General features: G+C 33.5%; 3 protein-coding genes across 5 annotated transcripts; all 3 read left to right on the forward strand.

Annotated features, from left to right (window-relative positions):
- Positions 1–435: 435 nt before the first annotated feature.
- LOC106777066 (cell division cycle-associated 7-like protein) lies at positions 436–4,161 on the forward strand. Of its 3 annotated transcripts, XM_022775807.1 has the most exons (7): positions 436–848; positions 926–1,159; positions 1,822–1,905; positions 2,439–2,558; positions 3,011–3,043; positions 3,307–3,436; positions 3,532–4,161. In XM_022775807.1, the coding sequence occupies exons 1-7, from the start codon at positions 562–564 to the stop codon at positions 3,931–3,933; spliced, it is 1,290 nt and encodes a 429-aa protein (XP_022631528.1). In that variant the 5' UTR covers positions 436–561; the 3' UTR covers positions 3,934–4,161. The 3 variants fall into 3 exon arrangements, with proteins under 3 accessions (XP_022631528.1, XP_022631529.1, XP_014520061.1); XM_022775808.1 differs by lacking the exon at positions 2,439–2,558 and having other exon boundaries at positions 438–848; XM_014664575.2 differs by lacking the exons at positions 2,439–2,558; positions 3,011–3,043 and having other exon boundaries at positions 439–848.
- Positions 4,162–5,251: 1,090 nt separating this feature from the next.
- LOC106777041 (cytochrome P450 CYP82D47-like) lies at positions 5,252–7,493 on the forward strand. The gene is made up of 2 exons (XM_014664542.2): positions 5,252–6,333; positions 6,624–7,493. Exons 1-2 carry the CDS (start codon positions 5,362–5,364, stop codon positions 7,251–7,253), a joined length of 1,602 nt encoding a protein of 533 aa, XP_014520028.1. The 5' UTR covers positions 5,252–5,361; the 3' UTR covers positions 7,254–7,493.
- A 7,697-nt stretch (positions 7,494–15,190) lies between these two features.
- LOC106777599 (cytochrome P450 CYP82D47-like) lies at positions 15,191–17,843 on the forward strand. Its single transcript, XM_014665246.2, has 2 exons — positions 15,191–16,212; positions 17,022–17,843. Exons 1-2 carry the CDS (start codon positions 15,259–15,261, stop codon positions 17,649–17,651), a joined length of 1,584 nt encoding a protein of 527 aa, XP_014520732.1. The 5' UTR covers positions 15,191–15,258; the 3' UTR covers positions 17,652–17,843.
- The last annotated feature ends 10 nt before the right edge of the window (positions 17,844–17,853 follow it).

Below are 17,853 nucleotides of genomic sequence, written 5' to 3' on the forward strand. Positions count from 1 at the left end.
CTTTTTTATTATTACAGACAGTTCGTCCATATTTTATTATTTTATTTCGAATTTTTAATATGTTGTCTCTACATAAATGCTTAATATCATGATAACGTATTACTTAAAAAAATAAAACGACTTCTTTCGTAAAAAATGGTAAGAAAATTACATCTTAAGGCATTTTTTTATCACGTGTTGATACTTCTTTATATATTCAATGGATTATAAAATGCACAAAATACAAAAATATGATGATAAATATAAAGAAAGAACATGCAAAATTTTTGCAATGAGGTATATAAGTTTATATAATTTACAATACAAGGAAAATACAAAAAAAAAATAATAGAAAACACTAAAAACTTCAGAAATAAAATTCATGAAATAAAATAATTACCTTGTAAAATTATTAAGTTTAATGATGGGGCAAGTGCTGGTTAAAGAGAAGTTAAGTAGGTGTAACGTTTGAGAGAGAAACATTAAGATTTTGGCTTTTAGGGATTCCCTCCTTCCACCCCGACCGTTGTACTGTTTCGTATTCTAGAGTAACTCCAAACTTGAATTCAAACCCACTCTGCCATGCCCGCCGCTCTCAGAAAGCGAACCCTAACGGCGGAGTCCGACGCCATGGCCAACGACGCCACACCTCAGCAGCCCAAGATCTCCGACTACGAGCTCACCCGAGAGAAGAGAATCCGCGAAAACCGTGAGAGAATGGGAAAGTTGGGCATATTCGACCTTTCCCTCAGCCTCAAGCTCCACAACAACAACAAACCCCACCGAACTACTTCTAGATCATACTCCTCAATCAAACCCAAAACCCCTCCTACTCTCAAACCTTCCGCCCCCACTCGCCGCTCTTCCAGGTTCCAATCCCAGCCATCTATCACTCAACGTATAAGTTTTGTTCATTTTTACCTTAAATCTTGATTCTTCTTTCCAGGTTGCAGAATGTGACCCCTGTTAGTTACGCTGAAGTTCCTGCCAAGAAATCCGAGTTTGCGGAACGTGGTAGGGTGGTGATAGAACAAGGTGCCAAGCCTGAGGTGTACACTGATGAGCACCTGAAGTTATTGGGGAACACCCAGAAACCCTGGACGCTTTTTGTTGATGGTTGTGGTAAAGATGGAAAGCGAATCTATGATTCTGTCCGTGGCAAAACTTGCCATCAGTGCAGGTTATCAGTTTCTCTCTCACAGTAAATTAAATTGTTACTCTACTGTACGAAGCCCAAGTTATTAAGAGTAGTGGTATCATCACACCCTCTAGTACACTTTTTATTGTTAGTTTGCATTTTTTAGAAATCACGGTATCACTTGCCATAGAGTTCCAGAGTAACTTAGTAGTCGGATATTATTCAAAGGAAGATATCTGCGGCTTTAACACGGAGGAGGGAGGGAGGGAGGATTGGTATCATTTTTAGTTGTTCTTGAGTGGTTGGTTAAGAGGTGTACTGGCTGTCTGCCATGAACTTTTGTTTGGTATTTGTATAAATACTACTTTCGAGACATGCTTTTCTAATTGCGGGTAACATGATGTTGATTTTTTTCCTTAAAATAAAACACCACTAATTTTATTGTGTACTTGTGTATGATAGCGGTGGCACTTTGAACAGTAAGAGTTTGTTTGTTTACTTTTTGTATTTGGGTTAGAATAGAAAGGCTTTTGTATTTGAGTTTGTTTGTTTACTTTCTCTTTTCTCTTTTTGTAAGATCTTTCTTTGCAAATAACCATTTTTCCATGTTCTCATTTAGGAGATGTATTTAATTTATTGATCTACTGGTCTTCATTTATTTTTCTGCATGAACTTTCTCATTGAGTTAAGATATTGTTTTGTAGGCAAAAAACACTTGGTTATCGTACATGTTGTAGCCAGTGTAACATGGTCCAGGGGCAGTTTTGTGGAGATTGCTTGTATATGAGGTATGCCTTCTAACGTGAGTTTGTTTCCTCTAACATGCCGAAAGATTCCAGTCTCTCTACATTGTGCTGATTTGGTAGGATATTTTAGACAAATAAGGATAATGTTGAATAGTTGATGCTGTAATATTGTATTGTAAGCAAGTACACCAATATTTTGGGTGATTTCTTATTAGTTAATAAAGGTGTAAAATCTTTTATAATGACAGTGCATTGCATGCTTAATCTCTCTTAATAAAGACTGAAGTTAGGTCAGATTTGGTTACAAACACAGGGTTTCCTTCTCCTAAACAGGGAGCATATTCCTTATCATTCACAACATTAGGTTGCATTTAGAGAGTTTTCATCCATTGGATGGATTCAACTCAGGATGTTGACATGTGTACACTTTTCGCTTTCATCATTTTCCTGTTTAGATATTCACTTTCAATTATATATATATATATATATATATATATATATATATATATATATATATATNTGTGTGTGTGTGTGTTTCTCTACAAGATCTTGGAGATTGAATCTTGATAAAGCAGGTGGTCTCTACCTCTTGCCTCTACCGCCGTAAGGGTGTTAATCCACAAATTGCAGAACTTCTTTGACGGAGATGGCAACCTTTTAACACAGTCAAAGCAACTCAGAACGGACTCTTCGTGGTACAGTCAACTATATGTATCACATTTGAGAGCCATTCAAGAATTTGAAGTTCTAACTGATAAATGATGAGTGGTAAAATTTCAAAATTTTAAAAAATAAAATAAACGCATGTCTAAATCTTACATACTGCATTCATCTAACAGGTGAAAATTCACCACGGCACCCTAACGTTGGCACCAACGTTAGGGACTCGGCTCCCTCCTAAACGCACACTAAGTTTCTCTTTTACAAGTTTGTAACCACGACTCATATCATTATAACCGCCACTTCATAACCAGTAACCTCCTATTCCAAAATTAGTATCAAATGACTTTGTGAATTAAATTCCCTCCTAAATCAGGTGTTGGCCTGTCGTTGCCCGATTTATATTATCTTCAGGATAGTTTGCGGTTGATCACTTCGTTAGTTAAACTACTGTACAATGCTCATTTTGTTTTATTGAAACATGTAGCTGGAGCTATGGTATATCTGCTAATCTTTCAAGGTATTATCAAAGGCTAATCTCAAATGTGCATACATCCAAAGCCCAGGATTATATCCAGGGAATTCGTGATTATGCTTTGAAATATTCTGTCTGGAATCTTTTATCCTTCAATATTTCACTAAATTAGTATACTTCATCTTTAAAGAACCATTGCTGGTAATCCGTTGTTATTGCTTGTTTAGTTTGAACAAAACCAATCCTTTCAATTTATGGCTTCTCGTGATGCATGACCCCTTTCATTATTTTACATTGTTCTTTTGTAGATATGGGGAGCATGTACTTGAAGCCCTACAGAATCCAACTTGGCTATGCCCTGTTTGTCGTGGAATTTGCAACTGTAGCTTATGCCGTCAAGCAAAAGGATGGGCCCCAACTGGCCCTTTATATAAAAAGGTTACTCCTAATTCTTGACTGAAATTTATATTACCATAAAGTTGTTTCTCCGGATGTTGAAATTGAAGCTAAGCTCAAATTTCTCCCTTTTTTAGATATCGTCATTGGGTTACAAATCAGTTGCACACTTCCTTGTTCAAACCCGGCGCGCAGAAATAGATGTGGAGAAAAATGCAGATGCTTCAAATCCAGTTTCAGTACAAAGGTCGCTACCCTTCTCTGATGAGGACAAGTCCCTTGAGGTCACTGATAATCATCTGGGATCATTGAACTCTCTAGCTGAAACTGAAGGTGATGGTGCCGAGGTTTCAACAAAGAGATTGCTTTTCTCTAATGAGCAAGAACAGCTAGAAAAGATTGAGTGTTTAGATACTCCGAAATCTCCCCAGCTTGAAAAAAAGGAATGTTCAGATACCATGAAGCCACTCGCTTCTTCCTCCAAACCCAGCTCGGACAGCATTGCTGGAAGACTTAGGTCCAGATCCAAAAAGCCATGAAGGATTTTTTTTTCTTTTTCTTAGTGTAACCCGGGATATATGTGCTTAATTTCCAAGAAAAAGCATTACTATTTAAATGGATGGAGTTGGTAAGTTTTTGCATGAAAACCTTTTTTTTGGCATGAAAACCTTTAATATGTGCTTTCTTTTGTCATAGTACAGCACAGATACGTTATTATAATTTGAATACCTCTTATGCCAAGTGGCCATAATTTGTGATTGGGTACACATACTCTTTTATAATGGCATTTGAATTCCAAATACTTCTTATAATCTGAATTTAAGTTGTCTGTTGAGTTGCATGAAAACAGATGGTGAAGATAATCAATGTCAATGCCATTCGCTTCGTTAACTGATCCAAAAGATAATCCTGACTGAAATCTTACGTTAAAAAGATAGTCACTAATAAGAACAAAATCTTTCGAAGATAAAGTTGCTAGATAAAGTCACTTAAGAAGACGGAGGAAATATTAAATATTTTAAACATGAATTCGTTTTATTAATAAGTATTGGTTCATTTTAAAAGTCAATAGTAATAAATTTAAATTTAAATTTTTAAAATTGAAAAATAGTAACTTAATTTATTGTGTTATAAATGACGTATATTAAGGAGTGAAGGAAGTATAATTACGATAAAATTACTAAATAACCTTACCTTCTAGAATGCACTCGGTTTCTTTTTATAAAAATGGTTGAAACACTGCTGCATATAGTGCCGGTCCATTTAGCTAAGATATAATAGAATTACGATAAGAATGATCTCAATCTACAATGAATATTCTAATATTACTTCCTTCGCCTATGCCTAGTGGCACTTTTAAAGCGCAGAAAGTCAGACAAAGCCTATCTTCTCAGATGAGATAAAAAAGACAAGATAATATTTCGATGAAAAAAAGAAGTTGCAAAAAATGAAATGAAATCCGGAAAATACTTAAGCCAGAATGTATGCAGTAAATGTTTATTCATATTCTTTAACTACTCTAGAAAAAAATGCGGAACAGACTATAATGTTTCTCACTCTGTATATCGGTTAGAAGATTTGAACATTTCAAGATGCCGGGTCAATTTTGCCTAGGGGATCTTATCAGAAGTTTAGTTGCTAGCATACTTCGATTATATTATTACCAATTGAATATAAAATAATCACTTGAGACAAAAATCATGTGTCTTGAATTTAATAATTTATGGCAATTTAAGAGCAACAATTGTGAAAAATTCCAGTAGATCGACCAATTTTTAATTGAAGTCTATTCAGTAAAGAAGACTTTACGTTTTAACGTTAATTATGCACAATTAATAAATCTGAAACATTTGATTTTCACGAACCTGATCCATCTGTATGTCAAAAAGACAACTGGGGTGCAATGTTTTACTAAGCTAAACACAGGGAAAAAGAACATAAAACAAATTTAAGGTAGCCTACTCAACATGGCCATTGACATGATCATGGATGTTTTCCAGCTCCAAACGCTGATTTTAGGCGTTCTTGTCTTGCTTGTAGGTGCCTTGCTTTATCAGTTAAAGAAGACAAATGGTCCTAATGCAAAGATCTGCACTGTGCCTCAAGCAGCAGGAGCATGGCCTATTGTTGGTCATTTGCACCTCTTCGGGGCTAATCAACTTACACACAAGACACTTGGGACGATGGCTGAAAAACATGGACCAATTTTCACAATAAAACTTGGTTCGAACAAAGTTCTGGTGTTGAGTAATTCGGAGATGGCCAAAGAGTGTTTCACTGTCCACGATAAAGCATTCTCCACCAGGCCATGTATTGCAGCAACAAAGCTAATGACATACAATTCAGCAATGTTTGGCTTCGCTGCTCATGGACCTTATTGGCGTGAGATGAGGAAATTTACCACTATTGAGCTTCTCTCTAACCAAAGGCTTGAATTGCTTAAGGATACAAGAACATCTGAGTTAGAGACTGCAACTAGGGAGTTATACAAGTTATGGTCAAGAGAAGGTTGTCCAAAGGAAGGAGTTTTGGTAGACATGAAGCGGTGGTTTGGAGATTTGACGAATAATATTATTCTGAGAATGGTGGGAGGGAAGCCATATTATGGGGCTAATAGTGATGCTTCTGCAGAAGGTGAAGCAGGAAGATATAAGAAAGCTATGAGGGACTTTATGAGTTTATTTGGGGTGTTTGTATTATCCGATGCCATTCCACTTCTGGGGTGGATAGATAACAATGGATACAAAAAGGCTATGAAGAGAACAGCTAGTGAAATAGACACTTTGGTTGAAGGGTGGCTGGAGGAACACAAAAGAAAAAGAAACGCGAGTACAAATGGAAAGGAAGAACAGGATGTCATGGATGTTATGCTTAATGTTCAGCATGATCTTAAGGTTTCTGGCTATGATTCAGACACGATCATCAAGGCTACTTGCCTGGTAAGTGTTTTCATATTATTATGTGTGAGGACAATACAAAAAAAAGAGGGACTTTCTCCTCTCCTTATAAAAAAAAGGAGGTTAAGGCTTTCTCTTTATACTCCTCTCCTCTTCTTAGTATGTTTTGTGCTTTAGTCATTAGAAATTCTTAGTATGTTCTCTGATTCAGTACAGCATCCATCTTGGTTTAGAACAGAAGAACAAATTCAAAAGCTAAAAACACCACCTCTTTTTTGTACATATTGATATCTGACATTGAATTCCAACCATGAACCGGTGTATTTTTGCAGAATCTGATCTTGGCAGGAGGAGACAGCATCATGGTGGCTCTAACTTGGGCCCTGTCTCTACTTCTAAACAATGAAACGGAGCTTAAAAAAGCACAAGAAGAATTGGACACTCATGTTGGGAAGGACAGGAAGGTGGAAGAATCTGACATAAAGAAGCTAATGTACATCCAAGCCATTGTAAAGGAAACCATGCGGCTGTATCCACCAAGTCCTATACTGACCCTTCGTGCAGCAATGGAAGAGTGTACATTTTCATGCGGCTATCATGTTCCTGCTGGAACACATTTGATTGTGAATACTTGGAAGATCCAAAGAGATGGTCGTGTCTGGCATGATCCTCATGATTTCAAGCCTGAAAGGTTCTTGACAAGCCACAAAGACGTTGATGTAAAGGGTCAGAACTATGAGTACTTCCCTTTTGGTTCCGGAAGAAGAGCATGTCCGGGGGCCCCACTGGCTCTTCGTGTTGTGCACTTGACCTTGGCTAGACTCTTACACTCTTTCAATGTTGCTTCGCCCTCAAATCAAGCTGTAGACATGACAGAGAGCATTGGACTCACAAATTTAAAAGCAACCCCACTTGAAGTTCTGCTAACTCCACGTTTAGATTCAAAGTTTTACGAAGACTAGATTTTAAGAAGTTCAATGAAGCTACTATCTGTTTTTATAATAAATACTTGTAGTTCACATGCCCCAAGTTTTTCTTTTATATGTCCTCCAAGAACAAGATTACGCCCGAGAACCTAGTTTATAGCGTAAGTTTGATTGTATCCTCTATCTACTCTTGGATACTAATGCTCTTGGAAGTGAAATTGTAATAGCAGGTTTAGCATATATACAAACATCTACGTACTAAAGATTTTCGATATCCATAGATCTGTCCAATAACTCCACTTTTAAAGGGTGATGATTTATTACATTTGGCTGTTAAAAGACATGATCATCCTCTATTATTGGAAGCACTACTTGAACCGATGCTGACGCTAACATTGACTAAATGGTCTTTTCTAATAGACTGAAACACACGTAAAATCAGATTACGCCTATCATTTGTGAGCTTGAATTAAATCAGTAGCATACATTGCATTCAATTCACACCAGCAACCTCAATACAAAGACCAGTCTACCTCAAATGACATTCCTAGGAGAATGATACATGCACCATGACTTAAATGGGCAAATCTATTGTTATGCAATAAATTTATGTCATTTTCTTTTAATTTAAAATATCTTTTATTTATGTTTATTATTGTAATCACATGGTTCTTACTCTGTTACAGATGTTTTAAGTTTGAATCAAATTTTAATTAATTATCCAATCAATACCTTATGTTCTTTAATCAATACTAGATATAGTGAAATGTTTGTTGATCAGTATTAGAATTATACTTTAATGATTAAATTAGTTTTAAACTCTTAATTAAAAATTCCAATAGCTGAATTTTCTATATTCTACTTTAAGACCCATAAAACAATCAACTTCCATGCATAAATAAGAGGCGATGACACGATGAAAAGAAAAGATCACAGCAGGGCTGGATAATTTCTTTATTTAAGTTAATTTGGTACTCAATAGGGTCATGGCCATGGATTTTTTTCCAACTCCAAACTCTCATTTACATCATTCTTGCCATGTCATTAGGTGTCTTGAATTATCAGCCACAGTCTTGATAAATCTTTATCTGCTAATTAAAGATAATAACTAACTATTCTGTCTAAAACGTAGAAACTTAAATACGTGTTACTTGATCAGGATCATGGATCATATGGCACTTTAGTTAAGATTTTGGAGTTGGAGGTGGGTGTTGTTGTAATATTTTATATGTGTGGTTCGTGGGTGATGTATGTATTCCTCAAAAGAATCAACAGCAAGAACACTTACTAACGAGGACTAGATTACATGAACCTAGTTTTTCTCAAAATAACGGCAAGAATCCTCTGGGTTCTTTCCATATGTTAATAGCAATAACATGCTTAAAGAGTTGCAATGTAGTGTAATGATTATGTACTTATTGAAGACTGCATTTTAAAGAAGCTGCACTGCATTACAATAACTATTGTCTATACTTTGTGCTTCACAACCAACCATTCTGTTTTGATCAGTCATCAACATACGGAGAACCTATTAGATGCTTAAGTTTCATCCATCATTCAATTGTATCAGCTATTTAAACGTGTAAATGATTTGCAATCAAGTTATAAATTGTAATTGCAAGGTGAGGGACCAGCTAAGAAACGTTGGTACCTTAATGCTTATATATCAATAGATCACTTGCATAACAACCTTCAATCTTCATGTTTACTGCATCTTACAGGTTGATGATTTGTGGCAGAATTTTGATCCACTTTTTATTCAAGAGGATTCATTGAAGAAAATTTATATATATATATATATATATATATATATAAAAGATTTACACGAGTGAAAACCTAGCCGATGTTATGACAAAGCCCGTCAACATTAACAAATTTAAATGAATTTGATTTTACTCTTACCTATCAAAAGAATAAGTAACATAAATGAAAAAAATATAATTTGAAGATTTTTTTGATTTAATTAAAATCTTTAAATGAGAAATTGTGAAAAAAAGTCTCACATAAACATATTTTGGAGTAAGGTTTGGTTGTTATAAAAGATACTGAATGTGAGATTTAAATTTACATTTAAATTATATATATAAAATATTGATACTAGTCTCTGCTCAAAACTTTAAATCAATGGATTAATGAGTCTTTTTCTTTTATATATTTCACTTTCTCATTTCTATTCAATATGTAAGTTAAATTCACATTGATTCCTAACAAAAAAACCATATATCCCATGTTTAAGCACCGAAGATTCCTCTCTTTCTATCTCGTTTATCTTCCTTCTTTATATTATTTTAAGCAAAATTTTCATTTTTATCTATCGTGGATATTATTTTTGTCGTCTTTTTATTTTAGCTGAGTTTGTGTAGTACCAACAAATTACTGTTTATATTGACGTTAAAACCTTTCTCTATATTAGAAGAGGACAATATAATAAACTGCTATTATTGATTACCGCCTAATTAGCAATCAATGTAAAGTGAACTCACCTCAGTGCAGTATATAGATTAATCGCTTGCGCTAAAATTTGGTTTCTCATCACCCACTTCGAAATTTTCTTTGCTAATTTGAGTGCTGCACTAAGATTACCATGCTACAATCCCTACTTGATAAGAAATTATTAGGTAGCACTGAACCACGACATTTCAGCAAGTATTTAAGGTTTTTAAATAAAATAATTAATGCTATTTGATTACTCATAAATTGCATAACCGGTTTTCTAAAAAGGAGAAAAAAGAATGACTCTCCGAAGGATTTGATTTTGCAGAGAAATGAAATCTGATCCACACGAAACTGCAAAATATCTGAACCCAGAAAAGGATTTAATCAAAATTGAAGTGTCTGAATCTATATTGTTTGATTTTTCGCCAGTTGTAACGAAAGAACTACTGCAAGCTATCATTAGACCCATTACCAGTGCGTGTCTCACTCTATGTTCTTCTCACCACTTGAATTAAAAATTATAATTAGTGCTTTACAATTTTACACTAGTTAGCAAAATATTACAATTCCTTTACTTATTATTGTATTTTTCAGTACTACTAGCATTAAAAGAAAAAAAAAATCAGGTTATAAGAAAAAACATGCAACTATCTATGAAAGTAGTCGTTAAAATAGGTTTAATTATCTTAAAATAAAAGAATATATATAATAGAGGTTTGGTGTTTTTGAGTATATAGTTGATGATGTGATAGAAAATATGAATATAAGATAAGTATTGCAGAAGAAGAAAAGAAAGCGAAGGTTGATGTAAAAGTAAAGTTGGCGAAAGCAACGGCATTGATAGATGTATGCATTATTGTAATATGGATGAGGGGTATGAGGAAGTGAGGACCCTGTCCTTGGATTTCTCAGAGGGTGACATTTAGCATCGTACAGCTTCACACCCCTTTTATATGCACACCTTATCTATCTCCCTAGCCAACCAAATATAATAAACACATTTCAACATTTCAATGATCTCATACGTGTCTTGTAATGTATGGTACAAAATGAAGATGCTTGATCGCTAAAACACATGGAAAGCCAACACTAGAAACAGTGTAAGCATTAGTTATTCAGATCAAAACCAACACAAGTTAATTTTTGATTGATTTTCACATATGTAATTAGTGTGGTAGTAGATTGGAGGGTATGGGGCACAGCCAACATATCATAGACACCAAGTTGTTTGTTGTTACAGGTTTGAAAGCAATAAGGGGACATAATGTCCCTATAACATAAACACTGCACTTAATCAAAGCTTAATTCATTTAGTGAGATGATAGAATTAAGTTGAAGTCTTGAGATGTAATAATTGGTATTTGTACTGATTTTAAAAAGAGAGCATTCTTGTAAGATTCGGGTATTGACGCAGTGGTGGTACACTTCAAAACACTTTCCACCGTCCATCATCAAAAGCAAGGCACATGGAAGTTTCAGATCATCTTGTCACTATCAATGTCACCGTTATTCAACTAATATTTATGTACCCATCCACTTTATGTCAACTTACAAACCCTAAAATTCATTATTTCATCACTTAACAATAAACTAGTACATTTACAATTCGTACTAAGTATTATTTAATGAACTGAGCATACTTTTTTTTCCTTATCATCTAAATTTACAACCCTATATATGTGTGTATTATTATCGTTTTTAAATTTTTAGAATCTTGAATACTATAGTCTTCTGTAATTATATATATTTTAATTGGAATTTATCTTCAAATAGTCTACCATAGGTCATCAATTTTCGTTAAATTTTCTAGTAAAAAAAATTTCAGGTTAATCATATATAATTTAATGTAACGATTATTAAATTAGGATCATAAATATTATTGATTTAGTCTATATAACTGTTGTTCCTTGTATATCATTATAACTGTTCTCTTTATCATATATCATTCAGTCATCCTTGTACATGTTATATATTTAATTTGGTTTCTTAATGTAGAAATTGGAAATATGTAAACACATACATCAAATCAATGTCGTTTTATCATATTAGAGACTGATTTAATAGTTTTATGAGACCAAATTGACTATATTTCATGTTTAACCAAATATTTAATTCGATTAAAAAAATTGTGATAAATTAACTTTATTGCTCGTTATTAATGAAGAACAAGTTATTAATATCTATATAAAATACAAAAATTATAAGATTGATTTAGTAGTAAAAATTGAAAAGAATGATGAGAGAAATCTAATTTTTCCATTAACATTTGAAAATTATAAAATTGATTTTAAAAAAAATGGAAAAAAGAAAAGAAAGTTTATCGATTTAACTCCTCCGTTAACAACTAAATTTAATCGATAAAAGAAAAACATATAAAATACATAAACATTTCACAGGACATGGTTATAAGATTAAAATTCTTTAACCCAGCTATATATATATATATATATAGATTGGTGTTTGAATTTCAAAGGTAATATTTTTCTAATTTTAGGATAAATGATAAAATGTGGTTACTATTTTACGATGCTTATAAATATTAATCATATCAGTTTTAGAAAGACAAAAAAAGAGAGTTGGATTTGCATACGAAAATTACTGGCGGTTAATTTATGTATGATTTTATGAATATAGTTAATTTAAATTCATTATAAAAGACATAAATATGAGTGAATATGACATAGATAAGAATATTTAATTTCTGATTTAATTGTGATAAAAAGATTGTGTGGGAACAAAATAAAAAGAAAAAAAAAACATAAATTACTTTATTACAATAAGATAAAGATATTCAATGACAGCTAGGTAACCCTAACATGGATTAATAATATAAAAAACATAAAAAGTGAAAATTGTGGATGTGAAGTAAGCTTAATTATGAATTAGTAGAATTGCAAAATCTCACAGTAATACTCACTTACATATCACACGTTAAACATTCCAATATAATGAGATATATGTCATCACAAACATCATAAACTTATGAACTCTATCAGTTATTATGAATTAAAATTTATCAATGTTTTTTACTCTTATAGAAAATTTCATTTTTAAGGTGAACTTTAAGAGAATTTAATTGTCATGATAATTCGCTTACCATTATTAATATCGTTTAAAGTTCTTCCAGTACGGTTAGAAACCTAAGTGAGTCCAAATCCCATATTGGATAGAAACAAGTATGAGTCCAAATCCCATATTAGATAGAAACAAGAAAGTAGAGTAAGTGAAAACTCCACTAACTTATTGTCTTAAAATTTTGGATAGAAAGTGATGTCCTCTTATATGATTAGGTCCATATCTCATTGGTGTTTATATCTCTTCAGTGAACATTTTACTCGATAGACCTAATCGTGGTATCAAATATGGTTAGACTTATATCTCATTGATGTTTGTATCTCTCACCCATTAGTACAATAAAAAAGATACATAAATTTGAAGAAAATAGTGTTGAAATCACTCAAAACCTCGTTACAATTCAAAATATGAAAAACAAGTTTAAAGGTAATAAAGTAGTTCAATATATTGATGCCTAAAGTTCAAGATAAATTAATAAAAAGGTTTTAAATTACTACAAGCCCCCAAAAAATTGGTTTGTTCATTATATTATTAATGCATTTTAGTAATCAATTTATAGCCTGTGAAGCGTAATTCATATTTTGTTTTGTTTATCCTTTGCTAGCTCTATTTATATGTCCACTCATGTAAAGCATAAATAAAGAAATAGAAAAGGCAATAAATTTGAAGCTCAGACAGCCACATACATCAACTTGAATTTCATTTTAAGTTTGAGCCAAGTAAACTAGTCAAGGAAAATAATCAACCTCTACTTTCGGGCAAAGATAAGTGGTGTTTAGGTCACACCTATTACATATTCGCTCTATATTACATTCTTTTTTTCAATATCATATGAATGTGTTGGTTTAGAAATTATATTTTTAATTTAAAAATAAATACATTTATTAATAAATAAGATTTTTATACGGAAATATATTAAGTCAAAATATTTTTTAAGGCTTTTTATTTATCAATTCCTTTTTCTTTTCTTTTTTTAAATTTTAATGAACATATCTAATTACCTAATTTCAGAAGTTAACATGATTCAGACATGGTACTTTTATGCTTAATTTAATATTACATTGTAATTTTTGTTTGTTTGTTTTATCGGCATGTTGTAAATCTTGTAATAGAACATATAATATACTTTTTTTTTAATAATACTTGGTAAAAAATAGATACTTTTATTATAGTTAAAAATGGTAATGGAGGTTACACAATAAATAAATAGTGAGTGGTTTGGATTTTGTTATATTACGAGGGAGAAACAATAAAAAGCTATAGACAGTAGAGAAAGTCATAAAAAGGTAAAAAAAATTATAAAGAACAGAAAAAGTAATAGAAAAGTTATAAAATTTAGAATAAATATATAAATTAAAAATTGACAAAAGTATAAAATTTTAATTTTTCATAGAACTGTATAATCTAAAAGTTCTTATTAAGTTGTCTTATTATAGATAAAAAAAAAGACATGTTAGCTGGTAATCCTAAAAGAAACTAGTAGTACATTTCTAACTTAGTTAAACTGCTGTTTTCAAAGTGCTCAATGTTTAGATTCTGATAAGCTTTTGTTGTTGCACATTCCAATAGCTTATATTGTGGTGTCATATTCAGAAAAGCTTCTTTTTGCACGAACAAATATCAACTCCACCATGAATAATTGCTGTTGAGTGTTCAAACGATGCTTATTTCATTTTCACTCTTACTAAGGTTTGCTACTATATATCTTTTTGTCAATATTTGTAGTCAAGTAATTTTTTTAATTTTTTGTAAAATTAAAAAAAAAATGAATGAAGAAAATAGAAATATGATTATTGAAAAGGAGAGCAGAAAGGAAATTATAAGGGTGAGATAAACAGAAAAAAAGAAATATAAAGGTATGGTGGTGGATTTCGGTTTTCCACAGCGTTAGAGAAAAGAAGAAAAGCGATTGAGAGCGAAGTTTTGAATCAATTATTGTTATTGTGAAGCAAAAGTGGCCTTAGACTAACTCACTCACTTCTCTAAGGTCCACACACCCCACAAGATAGAAATTGTATGCCTCCACTACATTTAGGTCTTCTTCAACAATTTTTTATTTTTATAACACTTTTTAGTAAAAAAAAAAAAAGTATATTTAAATGTTACCGAATAAAAGTGTAGATGTTGAATGTATACTTGTATTTGGTAGCAGTGAAACACTAAAGAAGATTAATTATCGCATGAAATGAGATGAGATGAGATGAGTCTCTTGATAATATGTATGTATATATTACTTGTTTCTATTCCTTTCTTCTTTCATGTGTAACAAACAATGTATGTGTAATAAGTAATATGATACAGAGAGAAATAAAAAAGGAATAATATGATTAGTTGAAGCACTTAACTTAACCCGACTGCTAACGATGAAAAAAATGAAAAGAAGAGGGAATTAAGATGAAGTGACAGTGTACATTATATATTATATATAGATGGTAGATGCAAGGGTAGGCTAAGGAAGTAGATAACAGACAGACATATATGTTGTTTATAAATACTTTAGCTTAATTTGGTATTGAAGAGCGTGAGGGTCATGGATGCTTTTGTGCTTAAAACACTTATTTCAGGCATTGTTGCCCTGTTAGTGTGGCCTTTGTTTTATCAATTTAAGAAAACACTTGGCGGCAATAGAAAGATCTGTAGTGCACCTCAAGCAGCAGGTGCATGGCCTATTATTGGCCATTTGCATCTCTTCGGGAGTCATCAACTTACGCACAAAACACTTGGGGTGATGGCTGAGAAACATGGACCAATTTTCACAATAAAGCTTGGTTCATACAAAGTTCTGGTCTTGAGTAGCTGGGAGATGGCCAAAGAGTGTTTTACTGTCCATGACAAAGCATTCTCGACCAGGCCCTGTGTTGCAGCCTCAAAGCTAATGGGCTACAACTATGCCATGTTTGGCTTCACTCCTTATGGTCCTTACTGGCTTCAAGTACGGAAGCTAACGACCATTGAGCTTCTGTCTAACAATCGGCTTGAGCCCCTCAAAAACACAAGAACGTTTGAGTTAGATGCTGCAATAAGGGGGCTCTACCGGTTATGGTCAAAAGAAGGGTGTCCGGAGGGAGGAGTTTTGGTAGATATGAAGCAGTGGTTTGGAGATTTGACACATAATATTGCTATCAGAATGGTGGGAGGGAAGCCGTATTGTGGGGTTGGCGATGGTTATGCGGATGGTGAAGCAAGAAGGTATAGGAGAGCTATGAGGGACTGTGTATGTTTGTTTGGGGCGTTTGTGCTGTCTGATGCATTTCCATTTCTGAGGTGGCTAGATATCAATGGATATGAAAAGGATATGAAGAGAACTGCTAGTGAATTGGACACTCTAGTTGAAGGTTGGCTAGAGGAACACAAAAGGAAAAGAGCTTTGAATGTGAATGGAAAGGAAGAACGGGATGATTTCATGGATGTCTTGCTGAATGTTCTGCAGGGCACAGAGATTTCTGGTTATGATTCAGATACCATCATCAAGGCCACTTGCCTGGTACGTAAATGTTTTGCTATCTTATTTTCACGGTTTCTTCTTGCAACTATAATTCCTGCATGTTATCCGATAAACATACAATTGGAGTCCAAAACAAATTTAGGACTTCCTGCTATAAATCTTATAATTTAGGACTCGCTAATCAGGAGCCTCTGGTGGTAAAATAAGAGAAATTATACCGTATCTCGCAAACCACCCTTATGGATCAATATTTAAACCACTGCAGTCTTATGTCTGCCTTACAAAGTAAAAAGTTCAAAAGGATTTATTCCTACAGAAACACTTGAGTACAAGACATAAATTTGGAAAAGATTCACTTATAATATTGTTTGAACAGTGATTCTTTAAATGCTAGAAGAGTACAAATTTGTGTTGACTTAAACCATTACCACCATCACCGTGACCTGTGTCAAAATTTCCCCACTTTTTAATTTATTGTACAACTTTGCTTCTAATTATTTGTAAGATCAAACAAACTATTGATATTTCGGCTCGTCTATTCAAGTCTTTTCATAAGGGACAAAACAACATGTCAAAAGCTACTAGTTTTTTTGCAAGTCCAGTAGGGTCCACTTCCTTAAAAGAAAAACTCTCTTCTTTAAGCACCCTTCTGTCTTGCAAATATCCAAAGCTATTAACGCACGTAACCAAATTCCACTTCTCCAATTTTTACGTTATACTTGCAATCCGATTCAGTATAACACCCTTCTTCTGTTCACTAGAAGAAAATATCAGCTTTTGGTGCACATCACCTTTTAGTTTGACATCCAATTTTGAATTACAACCATGGTCTTGTATATCTTTTGCAGAATTTGATTTTAGCAGGAACTGACCCCACCATGGTCACGCTAACATGGGTGCTGTCTCTGCTACTTAACCATCCAACGGAACTTAAACGAACCCAACATGAACTGGACACTCTTATTGGGAAGGAAAGGAAAGTTGAAGAATCTGACATAAAGAAGCTGGTGTACCTCCAAGCCGTTGTGAAGGAAACTCTGCGCCTATATCCACCCAGTCCCATTATCACCCTTCGAGCAGCCATGGAAGACTGCACCTTTTCATGCGGCTATCACATTCCTGCGGGCACACAATTAATGGTGAATGCTTGGAAGATCCATCGGGATGGTCGTGTTTGGAGTGACCCTCACGATTTCAAGCCTGAAAGGTTCTTGACAAGCCACAAAGATGTTGATGTAAAGGGTCAAAACTATGAGCTCGTCCCTTTTAGTTCTGGAAGGCGGGCATGCCCAGGTGCCTCACTAGCTCTGCGTGTAGTACATTTGACCTTGTCCAGACTCTTACACTCTTTCAACGTTGCTTCTCCTTCAAATCAAGTTGTTGACATGACAGAGAGCTTTGGACTCACAAATTTAAAAGCAACCCCCCTCGAAGTTCTCCTAACTCCACGTCTAGACAACAAACTTTATGAGAACTAGATTATATTATACTAGTGGTACACGAAGCCTCTAGATTCTGAAATCCGGGCTATCTATCTTGTAATAACAATAGCCGTTAAGTTGCACTGTGTTATAAAAGCTGGTGTAATTTGTAGAACTCTGATCATTCTGGACTTCAAGAAAAAATAAATAAACGAAAGCAATGCAAGGCCTTCACAAATATTATGTCATCTTTATGCCA

The sequence above is a fragment of the Vigna radiata genome, chromosome 11, assembly GCF_000741045.1.
Source record: "Vigna radiata var. radiata cultivar VC1973A chromosome 11, Vradiata_ver6, whole genome shotgun sequence".
Taxonomy (NCBI): domain Eukaryota; kingdom Viridiplantae; phylum Streptophyta; class Magnoliopsida; order Fabales; family Fabaceae; genus Vigna; species Vigna radiata.